This window comes from Cricetulus griseus, chromosome 6, assembly GCF_003668045.3.
Source record: "Cricetulus griseus strain 17A/GY chromosome 6, alternate assembly CriGri-PICRH-1.0, whole genome shotgun sequence".
NCBI lineage: Eukaryota > Metazoa > Chordata > Mammalia > Rodentia > Cricetidae > Cricetulus > Cricetulus griseus.
The window spans coordinates 153,522,643-153,536,194 of record NC_048599.1 but is presented as its reverse complement, the minus strand read 5'-3'; the positions used below and the strand labels follow the sequence as shown (position 1 = coordinate 153,536,194).

General features: G+C 49.2%; 1 protein-coding gene across 1 annotated transcript in view; it reads left to right on the top strand.

Moving 5' to 3' along the window:
* Myh14 (myosin heavy chain 14) overlaps positions 1 to 13,552 on the top strand; it is a 56,039-nt gene that overhangs the window by 650 nt on the left and 41,837 nt on the right. The window contains exons 2-8 of the mRNA XM_035447108.1: positions 4,095 to 4,251; positions 7,643 to 7,670; positions 7,840 to 7,942; positions 10,162 to 10,314; positions 10,464 to 10,527; positions 12,008 to 12,106; positions 12,927 to 13,091. Of these exons, the coding sequence (XP_035302999.1) occupies positions 4,095 to 4,251; positions 7,643 to 7,670; positions 7,840 to 7,942; positions 10,162 to 10,314; positions 10,464 to 10,527; positions 12,008 to 12,106; positions 12,927 to 13,091 (769 nt within the window). The remainder of the gene's footprint in view (positions 1 to 4,094; positions 4,252 to 7,642; positions 7,671 to 7,839; positions 7,943 to 10,161; positions 10,315 to 10,463; positions 10,528 to 12,007; positions 12,107 to 12,926; positions 13,092 to 13,552) is intronic.

Below are 13,552 nucleotides of genomic sequence, written 5' to 3'. Positions count from 1 at the left end.
CCTTGAAGTGGGGTCTCCCTTGTAACCGAGGCTAGCCTTTAACCTAGGCTCTTGCTGCCCCATCCTTCAGAGTAGCTGGAATGACAGGCTTGCAGCCCTAAGACTGGCCCAACTTGTACATTATCGGATGACTGGAGCCTGCTTCCACCGGGCTGGGTGTCCTGTATGGGGGGCACCCTGTATCATTTTGTAATAATAAAGAGTGAAAATTAATGAATCCTGAGCCTCCAGGACTCCCAGTAGTTCATTTAATTCTGTTCAGCAAGGCAGCGGCCATTATTAACCCCATTTTACTAAGAGAACAAGAGAAAGAAACAAAAATAAAACCCACCATGTAACCAGAAGAGAGAAGAGAGGAGGATCTTTAAAAAAAAAGATTACATTTATTTATTTGGGGGTGGGGCATATGTGGAGTCAGAACACAACTTGCTGGATTGGTTCTCTTCTTCTACAAGAAGAGAGTCTTGGGGTGCAAACTCAGGTCATCAGGATTTATATCAAGCACCTTTGCTTGCTGAACCATCTCACCACCTCCTGGCAGAAGGATCTTGACTTTGAGGCCAGCTGGGTTGTTGAGTGATATCCTGGCTCAAAACAACAGAATAAAACAAAATAGTGTAATGGGATTGATGGTATCCAGGTTGATTAAGGTTGTCTGCTAAACTCTGTGATCCATTTTTGATGTCTACATAGCACCTAAGGTAAGGATATTGCACACAGAAAGCTGTTCAGTACCACAAGTGGTTCCACATCCTGGCTTCATGTTAGAATCATGTGAGGAGGTCTCTAGAATGCCTACTCACTGCCTTACACCACTACTGCCAACATGGAATGATGGGGTGGGGGTGGGGGTGACATGCACATAGACTTTTTTTTCTTCTTTTAAATAAGCTTGCAGGGTGTGTCTCATGGACAGTCAAGGTGTGATTAACTCTATTTAAAAGAGAGCAAACAGGATTATAGAGTTTAACAAAGAATGTTTCAGCTATAATGAAAAAAAAAAAAAACCCTGAGAATAATGACTGGTAAATATTTATCAAGTACTTATGCTGTACTGGGCACTGTTCTGAGTGCTGTTGTTGAGTTATTGGCTGGCTTCTTTGCTGGGAACTGTTGATGTCACTGACATTCCAGAATGTTAAGTGACTCGGGCCCAGGGCCCACGGCCACTGAGGAATCTGTGGAAGCCCGGCCATCCCTGATAATAACCATTAATGTGGATACACACAGCTTTCTCTGCTAGGCTCAGTTCTGAGTTCCTTTCCCAGGGAATCTTGTTGCCTCCCCGCCCAAACCATGCATACCAGGCTGTGAGGTATGGACCATCCTCTCCTTTTTCCCTCAGCTTGGCCTAACACAGGTGGATAATGGTGATGGTAGCAAACAGGCACAGTGTTGCAGATAGGAGCTGAGTGCCCAGTAAACCACATGAACTTGTGATAGGCTCCCAGCCATGCCAGGTGGGAAGAACAACCCTTGTCTCCATTGATGGAGACAGTGATACCTAGAGGGGTTGCTTGCTCAGGACAACCAATAGGAAATTGGCAGCACCAAGATTTAGGCTCCATTCCTGTCTGATGTCCGTTGCATAATCTGTGTTTGCTGAGTAACTGGTGGCAAGATCAGTGAAAGGTGAGGTCCCAGGGGCCTTGACTTGGCAAGGGGATCGATCCCTTCAGTAGGACTATAGAGGTAGAGAAAACAGGGTAGAGTCAATGACTATGTAAGGGACTCTGCTCCATGTGACATAGGACAGTATGTCACTGTTAGAGCCTTTCTAGGAAGAGGCTGTAAGTCCCATTATCCAGAGCTCAACTTTTAGGCCTTTTTCCTACAGTATTGGGGATCAAACTCAGAGCCTTGCTCATGGTGAGCTTTACCTCTAGCCCCTCCCTGGGGGATTCTAGGCAGGGGCTCTACCACTGAGCCACATCTTTAGATCTCTTTTTGCTTTGAGACAAATTCTCACTAGGTTGCCTATGGTAGCATTCTGATCCTCCTGCCTCAGTCTCCAGAGTAGTTATGATGGCAGGCCTGTGCTACCTGGCTGTTCACTGAGCCTTTAAGGGGGTCCATCCTTCCTGGAAGGTGAACACAGCTGGGAACCTCAGCCTCTGGCTTCCAGCCCTAGACAGATAGAGCCCAGGCAGCTTTGGCTCCAGGTGTGTCTGTAACCTGAGCATCCCAGACTACTGTTTGGAAAGGGAGGTGGGGCCACGTTGGCTGGCTGAATTCATTCTCTCTTAATCCCTGGGCCTTTGCAATGAGACAGGGTATCACCCTCTTCCAGACAGGGGAATATTGTTGAATTGTATGTGTGGATGTGGAGGGTGAGGAGGACCAGGCCTGCTTTTAGAGCCCTCTGGGCTAGGCAGCCCTTCCAGACCCTTCCATGGACCCTCTAGGAACTGAGGCCCCTTCCATTTCTCCCTGGCCCTGCAAGCCAGCTCGAGTTTCCATCCTGGGTGTTACCCAAGCTGTGTCTGGCCCAAGGGGCTGGCATGGGGAGTGGGCTCTGGCGCCAGCAGCCATGAGATACCCTCCCAGGGAATGTGGTCCAGCCGCCCCACCCTGAGACCTCTGGGAGCAGCCTGGGAGATAGATAGATACTAGGCTGACCGGTTCTTCTGCTTGTGGCCAGCTGCCCGCCTCCTCTATGAAGAGGTGGCACCAGGCTGCCTGGTGGCCACACCTTGCCACAGCCAGGCAGGAGGGGAGAGCAAGTACCCACTAGAGAGCCAGCAATTGGCTGACTGGCCTAACTAATAAGCAGCTGTGACCCTGAGTGACGAGCTCTCTGGCTCGTTCAGCCGGCTTGTTCCAGTGAATTAGGCTAGTTAGCTGTCTGGCTGAATTAGCTAAGGGACTAACTAGTTCTGGACAACCTAGCCACATCCATGGGTGGTGAGTGTTTACTGATGATCTTGTGAATGCAATAGAATCTCAGTCAGAAGCGCAGGTGGCCCGGCACTCATAGCAAACCTCTTGCTTCAGTTTCCCTAGTGCAGTGTTACAGATGTACACTATTGCTTCCACGGCTTCATTTGTAGCCTTGAAGCTTTAACAGAGGGTCAGTCACATGTGTCCCTTCCATGTGTCCTTCAGAGAAGCCAGAGGCCTGTGACTTGGGGCTGCCATCATTAGTCTCACTTGTGGTGAATCTTCCCCTGTGGATACCTCGGTTCAGTCTGGGAAGGTTCAATGGTGTTAGCTTAACTAATAAGTAACATTCATGTTAGGCAAAGTGGCTCACTCCTGTAATCCTGTCACTTGCTCATGAAGAGGACCCGTCTTCACTCTCCTGCTTCTTTCTGCACGGCAGCTCACAGCCATCTCTCCATCCGGAGACCCAGTGTTCCCTTCTGACCTCCATGGGTCTGCACTCATGTGGTACACAGACATACATGCAGGCAAAACACCCCCTCCCACCCCCCACTCTCTCTCACACACACACATACACACACATACACACATACACATATACACATATACACACAGCCATACACACACACATACACACACATATACATACACACACACATATACACACACACATACACACACATACACACATACACATATACACACAGCCATACACACACACATACACACACATATACACACATACACACACATACACACAGAGACATACACACACACAGAGACATACACACACACACACACACACACACACACATATACACACAGCCATACACACACACATACACACACACACATATACACACAGCCATACACACACACATACACACACATACACACACACATACACACACACACAGAGGGAGAGAGAGAGAAAGAGTCAGGCATGGTAACACACTCACAATCTCGGCAGAGGCAGGAGGATTCATGTAAGTGTTAATCCAACCAAGGCCACAGAGTAAGACCCTTAGTAACACAAAATAAGCAAAACATTAACTACAAAATTTAACTTTATATTGTCAGGGTGTAGATACACCTTATGCCATGTACAGGTTTCCTCTTGGCATGTACAACCCTACCCAGTTCTCCACTACAGCTCTGTCCCTCTGCTGTGGGCAGCCACCTGACACACTCTCCTCTCTTGTCCGTCATAGACCTACTCTGGCCTTTTCTGTGTGGTCATCAACCCATACAAGCAGTTGCCCATCTATACGGAGGCCATTGTGGAAATGTACCGGGGCAAGAAGCGCCATGAGGTGCCGCCGCACGTGTATGCTGTAACTGAGGGCGCCTACCGTAGCATGCTTCAGGGTGAGTGTATGGGCAGCCCTGTGGGGGGAGCCAGACTGGGTCCTGGGTGCTGCGGGGAACTGGGGCCAGGCTTGAAGGATGGTTTGGGAACATACTGGAAAGTGGGCTGGGCTCCAGTTCTTATCATGCAGGCCTTTGAAAAAATCTGCCTGTGTGTTCATGACAGTATTGTTTTTGAAAGGCAATTGATGCTGGCTTCTATAGAGGTTTTCCAGAGAGACAGTAAATGTGTAGCATGGCACATCTGTTTCACAGTAGGTGCTTGTGTTGGGTCATGGGTGATAATGAGTTAGGGTTATGTGATCTCATTCCTTCCTTGGTTTTTTATTTTTGTCTTTTTCCAATTTTTTTTTTTTTTGTGTGTGTGTGTGTGTGTGTGTGTGTGTGTACAGCGCCAATGGGAACCAGAAGAGGGTATTAGATCCTCTGGAACTGGAGTTAGAGGCGGTTGTGAGCTGCCTGATGTAGGTGCTGGGAACCTCAGACCTGGAGGTTGTCTCTGCCTCCCGAGCACTGGGATTATAGCTGTGCCCACCCATGTCCAGCTTCTTGTGTGGGTGCTGGAGACTGGGCTCAGGCCCTCTGGATCACTAACACTTTATCAGTCAAGCATCTCTCCAGCCCCTCCCCCTGTCTTTCTGTTGTTAGTTTCTGATTAGCTCAGGGCGAACCATTTTGCCTTTGGTGTTTGCTCTTCACTGTGTGAATGTGGTCCGTCTGTCTGTGGTAGTCCCCTGGGCTTGGGAAGCAAGCTTCTGCGGTCATTGTGCCATTGAGTAACTGCTGGATCACTCAGGGTCAGTGTTGTTGGTTCTGTTTGTTTAGTTTCTACTCTGTTGGGAGGCCCATTACACAGCTCCCAGATAAATCACAGAGAGTCTTATTACTACTTATAAAAGCCTGGCCTTACCTTGCTTGTTTCTAGCCAGCTTTTCTTTAATAATTGTTGCTGGACTTTCTTGCCTCGCCAGGTCCCACTGCCACTTCAGCCCCAAATAAACACATGGAGACCTATATTAATTACTAAACCGTTAGCCGATGTCTAGGGCTCTTATTGACTAGCTCTGTCTTAATTATTAACCCATAACTACTAATCTATGTATTTCTACATGGTCTTATATTACCAGAGAATGCCTGGCGCATCCTCTCTTGTTGGTCTCTACATGGCATTCCCTCGCAGCGCCTCTTTGCCTACCTTTTCCAGAATTCTTCTTGTTTCCTAGTCCTGCCTGTCTTCCTGCCTCTATTGGCCAAACAGTGTTTTATTCATCAACCAAGAAGAGAAACATGTATATGGAAGGACATCCCCATCAAATTACGCCATCTACTTTTTTGCCTCTGGGCTTTTACCTTTTTCTATTTCTGTATATCTTTCTTCACTTCTTACTCTGTGGCTGGCTGTGTAGCTGGTTGGCTGGCCCCTGGAGTCCTCTCTTCTCTTCTTGTTCCTATATCCTCTTCTCTGTTTTCCTCCTATTTATACTCTCTGCCTGCCAGTCCCACCTATCCTTTCTCCTGCCCTGCTATTGGCCACCAGTGCTTTATTAGACCAATCAGGTGTTTTAGACAGGCAAAGTAACACACTTCACAGAATTAAACAAGTGCAACATAAAAGAATGCAACACATCTTTGCATCATTAAACAAATGTTCTATAGCACAAACAAATGTAACACACCTTAAATTAATATTCCACAACAGGTCAGTCCATTTCTGTACAAGGTATAGAAGTGTCCTCTAGGACTGTCTCTTGGCTACATCATTTAACCTTGTAATAGTCCTGTGGTGTAGTTTCTTTTATTAGCACTCATTTCCAGATGGGGAAACTGAGGCACAGAGCAGTACAGTTATTGCCCATGGCCACACTGAAGAGTATGTGCTGAAGTATGACTTGCACCCAGTGTCTGGCCACTGCCTCCCCATGTGGCCCACTCTGAATTTCATTTTCATTCTGTACTGGGTATTGCATTGGAAGTTTTTGTTTTGGGGATGATCTCATGTAGCCCAGGCTGGCGCCTAGCTGCTGTGTAGTTAAGGGTGGTTTTGATTCCAGGACCTCCCGCTGAGATTATGGGTATGGGACCACTTTATTACACCTGTTTCTCGTGGTGCTGAGAATGAACTTTGTGCATGCCAGGCAAGTGCCTGTGAGTGGCTGTGTCACCATTTCACCATCATTTAGGTCCTAGGACTCAAACTCAGGCCAGCAAGCCTGGTAGCAGGTGCCTTCACTCACTGAGCTATCTAAATCTTGCTTTTTAAAAAAAGATTTGTGTATTTCATTTGGGGGGGGAATGGATGTTTTTCCTGCATGTATGTATCTACACTACTTACATGTCTGATGCCTGCTGAGGCCAGAAGAGGGCATTGGATCCCCTGAAACTGAAGTTATGAGCTACTGCAGTTGTGAGCTGCCATGTGGGTGCTGGGAACAGAGCCTAAGTCCCCTGCAGGAGCTGCCAGTGCTCTTGTTCACCGAGCCACCTCTCCAGACCATGTTGAATGTGTGACTACGGCCTTGTTAGACAAGGGCCTGTATTGAACCCACTTTAGATAGGGAGATGGAGGTGCAGAGCAACTCAGAGAGGAGACTGTATCACAGACCTGGTCTTTAGTTCGGACCTGGCACGTTGTCACGGCATACATCACAGCAAGTTTGATGGGGGCCCTTGTGTCGGGTACCTGATTAGCTGTCACAGAACCGACACCCTCATCCTTTACCTATCCACAGGGTCTTTATCCCATGAGAGCACAGGTCATGTAATTACAATGAAGTCAACTAACTGTCTGGCTGAAGGGTTTCAAAGACTTATACTGTGGCTCTGTCCTAAATGACACCTCCCCTGAGAAGGAACCAGAGGTTCCCCCATCCTCTAGTCACTGCCTGTGGCCCCAGATTTTCTGTCTTAACTCTGTCATTCAGTTTTCCTTTTCATGTTGATAACAGGACCTGGCACTTACTAGATGGTCAGACTGCATGGTGAGGTGGTGGTGTCAGGCCCAGGGTGGCCATCAGGATAGACATCTGGTGTCTAAGCTACTTCCAGGACCCAGGACCTCATTTGCCTATCCTTGAGTCTCTGGTGCCCAGCCTGAGGTGGCTGGCGCACAGTAGGGACTTAAATCAAGTTGACAGGTGAATTGTAGTCTGTATAGTTGGGGCTCCTTGTCTCCACCTTACTGATGAGGAAATACAGACCCAGAGAGGGACAGCTACCTTTGTAGAGTCACTCAGCAAGCGGGAGGTAGGGTCAGGACAGAGTGTTTGAACCCAGAAGGGCTGTGCATCGCAACCCTGCCATATCCTTGTGTCTGGAAAGATTTTGAGATGCAGAGGGGCCAGGGGACTAGAGACCCATGTGGGTAACATGCCATTCCCTTCTGTCCCTGCAGATCGTGAGGACCAGTCCATTCTCTGCACGTGAGTCACCCGAAAGGGCTTCAGAGGCAGAGCACACAGAATATGGCTGTGCACAGATGGGAAGGGGACCAGTGGGTGTGGCAGAGTGCCAGTGGGCGTGACTCTGCATAAATGCGGAGGGGCTGTCTGGTCTCCTTACCCACCCCACCTCCCCTTGCTGCCCCCACAGAGGGGAGTCTGGAGCTGGGAAGACGGAGAACACCAAGAAGGTCATCCAGTATCTGGCCCACGTGGCGTCGTCTCCCAAGGGCAGGAAGGAGCCTGGTGTCCCTGTAAGCCATGCAGCCTTGGGACACCCCAGACCTGTCACCAGTAGCACCTCTTGTCTTGGGCTGCACTCCACATCCACAGGTGGTGCAGGGCTCTATTTCTGCCTGTACCATCTGAGCACCTACTGTGTGCTCATCATAGAGCCAGGAACAAACAGATTGGATCTAGGAGGCTGCTTCTTAGCCTTGTTGGTTCTAGAATAGTGCTGGATGCAATGTAGGTGCTTGTTTTGAGGCTTGGTTTTAGGTGCCCCGTGTCTAGATTTGGAGGGCTGTGGAGGTGTCCCCAGTCTCAACCCTCAGTCATGGTGGGTGAGTCACGGTGGGGCAGAGGGAGTGGTACAGTGGGATTTAAGCCTGGGCGCATCATCCCTGAGGGTTCCCTGCACCACACTCCCATTTCCCCAGCCCCTCAGCCCCAGCTCTGCCCTAAGGCCTCCTGTTCACCCACGTGTCTGTCCATGTTCCATGTGCCGTGTCCTGGTCCATGTCTCCTGTCCTGTGACTTCCTCAGGCCTCCATCAGCACCATGTCTTATGTGAGTAGCAGGGAATCCCCTTGCCACCCCAATGTCACCCAGTGTTACTCAGGGTTGCCAGCCCACAGACATTTGGGAGACAGGGCCCAAGAATGGCATACCAACACCCCCGGGACCCACAAGGCCACTGTTGGCAGTCCTACTATGCACATGCCAGGACTACATGGCCATCTAACTTAGACATAATGTGTGCTTGAAGCCAAGGTCCCCTACCACTGTCCATGCAGCCCTACTGTGTTCAAGCAATCCCATAGAAAGTTCTATTATGTGCACACAACCTGACTCGCCCTGTGGTTCATGGCAGCCCTGGCATGCGTGTGTACTTCCCAGGCCCCACAGTCTCACTATGCACAAATACAGCTCTCCCTCATTATCTGTGCCAGCCCTACTGTGTACACAGGCTGCATTTACTGTGTGCATGTGGCCAAGCCCCCCTGTCATTCATACCACCTCTACTCTGCCCACATGCCTAGATCCCATGCTGTCACATAGTATATTCCTACTATATGCATGTAGTTACCTCCCCCAGGATTCATGCACACAAAGCAAGGGTCCCCACCGTCATTCATGGTGACCCTATTATGTGCACATGCCCAGATCCCATGTTACTTTTAGTGCAGTCCTACTGTTTGCATAGAGTCATGAACCCATCATTGTTTATGGAATCCCTACTGTGTGCATGCAACTAAGTCCCCACTGCAGAGAAGCCATACTGTGTGTATACTCCACTCCTACTCTAATTGTGCAGCCTCAGCCTGTATTGCCTGCCATGTGTACAGAGAGAGGTCACAGATGCCATCATACAATAACCCCGACACCTGAGCCACCCCTCCCAGGAGGGCTGGAGAAATAAGCTCTCATATGTCCAGCCATGTGAGACTCACTTTCCACATCATCTTTTTTGTTTATTTTATTTATTTTTTTTCTGAGATAGGCTCTTACTTTGTAGCCCAGGCTGGTCCTGAATTGGCTCTGTAGCACATGTAGGGCTTGAACACCTGTCAGTTCTCCTACCTTGACATTCCCAAGTGCTGAGGTTACAAGTGTGAGCACCAGGCCTGGTTGCACTTTTGTTGTTCATTTGACAAAGCCACCAACTGATGTAGACTGAGAAAACACATGTAGGCTACCCTTCATTGAGCACCTACTGTGTGCCTGGCTCTGACACTGGAGGAGCTGGAAGCAAGTTCAGATTAAGAATCCTAGCATGAAACCACTATTTATTCAATGCCTCCTGTGCACTTTCCATGGGTAGTGTGTGTGTACATATATATATTATATTTCTCTTGTTTTAGCAAGTAATGTACCTTTGAGCTACAGCAACAAACATGTCAGCAGAGTGTGGTCAACAGTTTGGTGTGCACCCTGCAGACCTCTCCCCCTATGTCTGCCACCATGTGTGTCTGTAGACATAACCATGTTTTTGTGCTGTAGCTTCTAACCTTTGTTTCTTATTAATGGGAACATGAGTGGTTCTACAACATTTTCCCCTTTGTTCGGTTGTTTCACTTCCACTCATCAAATCTCCCAAAACTCTCTCTACTCCCCCCACCACACACATGGCAGGCAACACCCCTCTGCCCCACACCAAGGCCCACCCAGAGAAGGACAGCCTGAAGCTCTGGCCCCTCGAGGAGGGCTTCTCCCGCTTTTTCATTGATGCACCGTCTCCCATACCCTGCAGGGGGAGCTAGAGCGGCAGCTTCTTCAAGCCAACCCCATCCTGGAGGCTTTTGGCAATGCCAAGACGGTGAAGAACGACAACTCTTCCCGATTTGTGAGTAAGGGGACTATGCGTGTGGCAATCTGGGAGACTGGGGCCCGATTTGGGGGTAAGGTAGAAGAGCGGAGGGAGGAGGCAGAAGTCTAGATTCCTGGGATTTGAGAGAGAAGGTCTGCAACAGCTGGTGTGAGCTTGAGGTGAAAGGAGGAGGTATGGATTTAGGGAGATCCTTCGACTTAAACCCTGCACCATTTTTGCTCCAGGGTAAATTCATCCGCATCAACTTTGATGTTGCTGGCTACATCGTGGGCGCCAATATCGAGACATGTATCCTTCTAGGGACCCTGGGAGGCATGGGGTAGCAGCCAAGGAGGACAACCCTTCTGAACCATCAACCCAGAAAAGATACCCCTGGGTAGTCCTTCAAGAGACCCCATGGTGACGCGCAGCTGGGGACCATGCAGCCTTATACATGTATGATGGGTCTAGATCTCCACACTCATGCATTTCTCATATCCCACTCGGCCTGTGGTCAGAACCTTGGCTGTGCTTTATGGGAGTAGGGGCACATGAGTCCAGGGAGAGACAGAAGAGGCTGGTCCTAGGAAAGCCGTGTGAGCATCCAGAGTGTCCTCTCATTGGCATTGTATAGGATATGCCTGACTGTCTAAACAACACAACACGATGGGACACACTCAGGGAAGAGTCCCAGGAAAGTTAGGCAGAGCCTCAGGGCTCAGCGCTGTACGAGGGCCAGCTCTGCTGCTTGCCGAGTCTCAGACCTCACCCTCCTGGAACGGTACATACCAGGTACATACTGAAGCAGTGTACAGGAGGGCATGCCTGCCATTCTTCTCAAGACCCTGTATCAAAATACCAATAAATAAATAAGTAAGTAAATGGGGGGCTGGGGGCTAAAGAGATGGCTCTCCATGTGGGTCCTGGGAATTGAACTCAGATCTTCAGGCTTGGTGGCAAGCACCTTACCCACTGAACCATATTGCAGTTTCCCATTGATTTAAATTTGTTTTATTCCATTGTTTTGTATGTGTGGGTGTTTTTTTGCCTGTTTATATGTCTATGTATCATGTCCCTGGTGCTGTCAGAGACCAGAAAAGGGCATTTGATCTCCTGGAACAGAGTTACAGATGGTTGTGAGCCATCATGTGGGTGCTGGGGATTGAACTTCTGTCCTCTGTTTAAGAACAGCTTATGAGCCTTGCAGTGGTGGCACATGCCTTTAATTCCAGCACTTGGGAGGCAGAGGCAGGCAGATCTCTGTGAGTTTGAGACCAGCCTGGTCTACAAAGTGAGTTCCAGGATAGCCTCCAAAGCCACAGAGAAACCCTGTCTCGAAACCACCCCCCCCAAAATAAAATAAAACAGTCTGTGGTTTTTGTTGTTTGTTTTGTTTTAGGGTTTTTGTTGTTGTTGTTTGTTTGTTTTGCTTTTTTCTGAGATGGTTTATCTGGGTAACTACCCTGGCTGTCCTGGAACTCCTTCTGTAGAACAGGCTGATCCTGAACTCACAGAGATCTTGCCTGTCTTTGCCTCCTGAGTGCTGGGATTAAAGGCATGCTTCACCCGGCTAGCTAGAACACTAGGCATGCTTCTTGTGTTCCTAACCGCTGACCCATCCTGCCAGCTCTGTATCATTTTATTTTAATTAATTAGTTAATTTTTGAGGCAGGGTCTCACATTATAGGTCATGTTGGTCTGGAACTCACGACAATCCTTCTGCCTCTGCATTCCAAATACTGAGATCCCATTGCAGCCTATTTGCTCCTTGACTTGACTTCCCTCCCAGATCTTCTGGAGAAGTCCCGGGCCATCAGACAGGCCAAGGACGAATGCAGCTTTCATATCTTCTATCAGCTGCTAGGGGGCGCTGGGGAGCAGCTAAAAGGTCAGTGTCTCTCTTCCCAGCCTGCTTTGCCCCGGGAGATTGGGTGGGAGACATAAGGTCTCCCTCTCCTCCACATTCTCAGCGGGAGCCCCATCCTAAGAACAGAGTCACTGTGTCCGGTCGCACCACTCCTGTGGTGTGTGGGAACAGCGACTTGCCCTGCTGTGCAGCCCTGGGCTCCTGGAGTGGATTCTGTCTGCTGGCCTCCAGCCCCCGCTTTCCACCCTCTGCTTCCAGCAGCCTCCTGGCTCTCGCTCCTGCCTGTCTGCTCCATTCCTGCAGCCCTGTTCCTCCTGGCCCTGTGGTGACTGCCTTGCTGTGGCCTCTGGCAACTCCGTGTTTCCAGTTGATCCTACTGTGTGCTGTTGCCTCTCAAGCTGCCCTCTGTTGTGGTTCCTGCCAGCACCGCGCGCCTGTTCTTCCTGTGGTTCCCAGCTCCTGTCCTTGCAGCTACAAGTGTGCCCTCTTGTCTCCTTTTTTTTTTTTTTTTTTTTTTGAGACAAGATCTTGTGTAGCCCAGGCTAGTCTGGAGCTCACAGCAATCCCCTCCTGCCTCGGTCTCCTAAGTGCTAGAATGACAGGCAAATGCCTGACTTTGTAGCTCCTCAGCTCTTTTCTCCCTCCTGGCTCCTGCATTGCTCCTCTGACACCTTGGTTCCCACTCTGTGCCTTTGGCAGCACACGTATCCCCAAGTGCTGTCTCTGCCATCTTGGTCACCAGACTGGAAGAGCCAAAAGGAACAGCCTGTTCTTCTGCCAGCCCCAGGCTCATCCATCACTCCTGTCATGGCATACATGACCCCAGCACGTTCGCCCTGACCTGGTTTCTGCTCTCTCCCTACAGCTGATCTCCTTCTGGAGCCCTGCTCCCATTACCGATTTCTGACCAATGGGCCCTCGTCATCCCCTGGCCAGGAGAGGGAGCTATTCCAGGAGACGCTGGAGTCCCTGCGTGTGCTGGGCTTCCTCCCAGATGAGATCACAGGTGAGTGGGCCTGAGCTACTGGGACACAGCCACTACTCCTTTGGCCACTGTGTTCAAGCATCTGTTTGCTTATTTGTTTTTGTGTGCATGAACATATTCAGTGTGTTTAGATGGACAAGTGTATGCAGATGTGGTGTGGGCGTGTGCAACTGTGTGTGCGTGAGCATGTGTGCGTGTGTGTATGGAGGCCAGAGGTCAATCCTGAATGTTCCTTAGCAGCTGATCCATTTACCTTGATCTCAAAGATTTTTGTTTGATTAGTTTTAAAGTTTAATTTTATTTGTTATTTTTAAAAAATGCATTACAACTAGGTGTGGTAGTATGCATCTTTAATCCTGGTAGAAGAAGGTGGATCTTGAATTTGAGGCAGCCTAGTCTACATAGCAAATTCCAGGCCAGCTAGGGCTATAACTTTTTATTAAATTTTTATTTATTTGTATGGACACACATATGGCACAGCA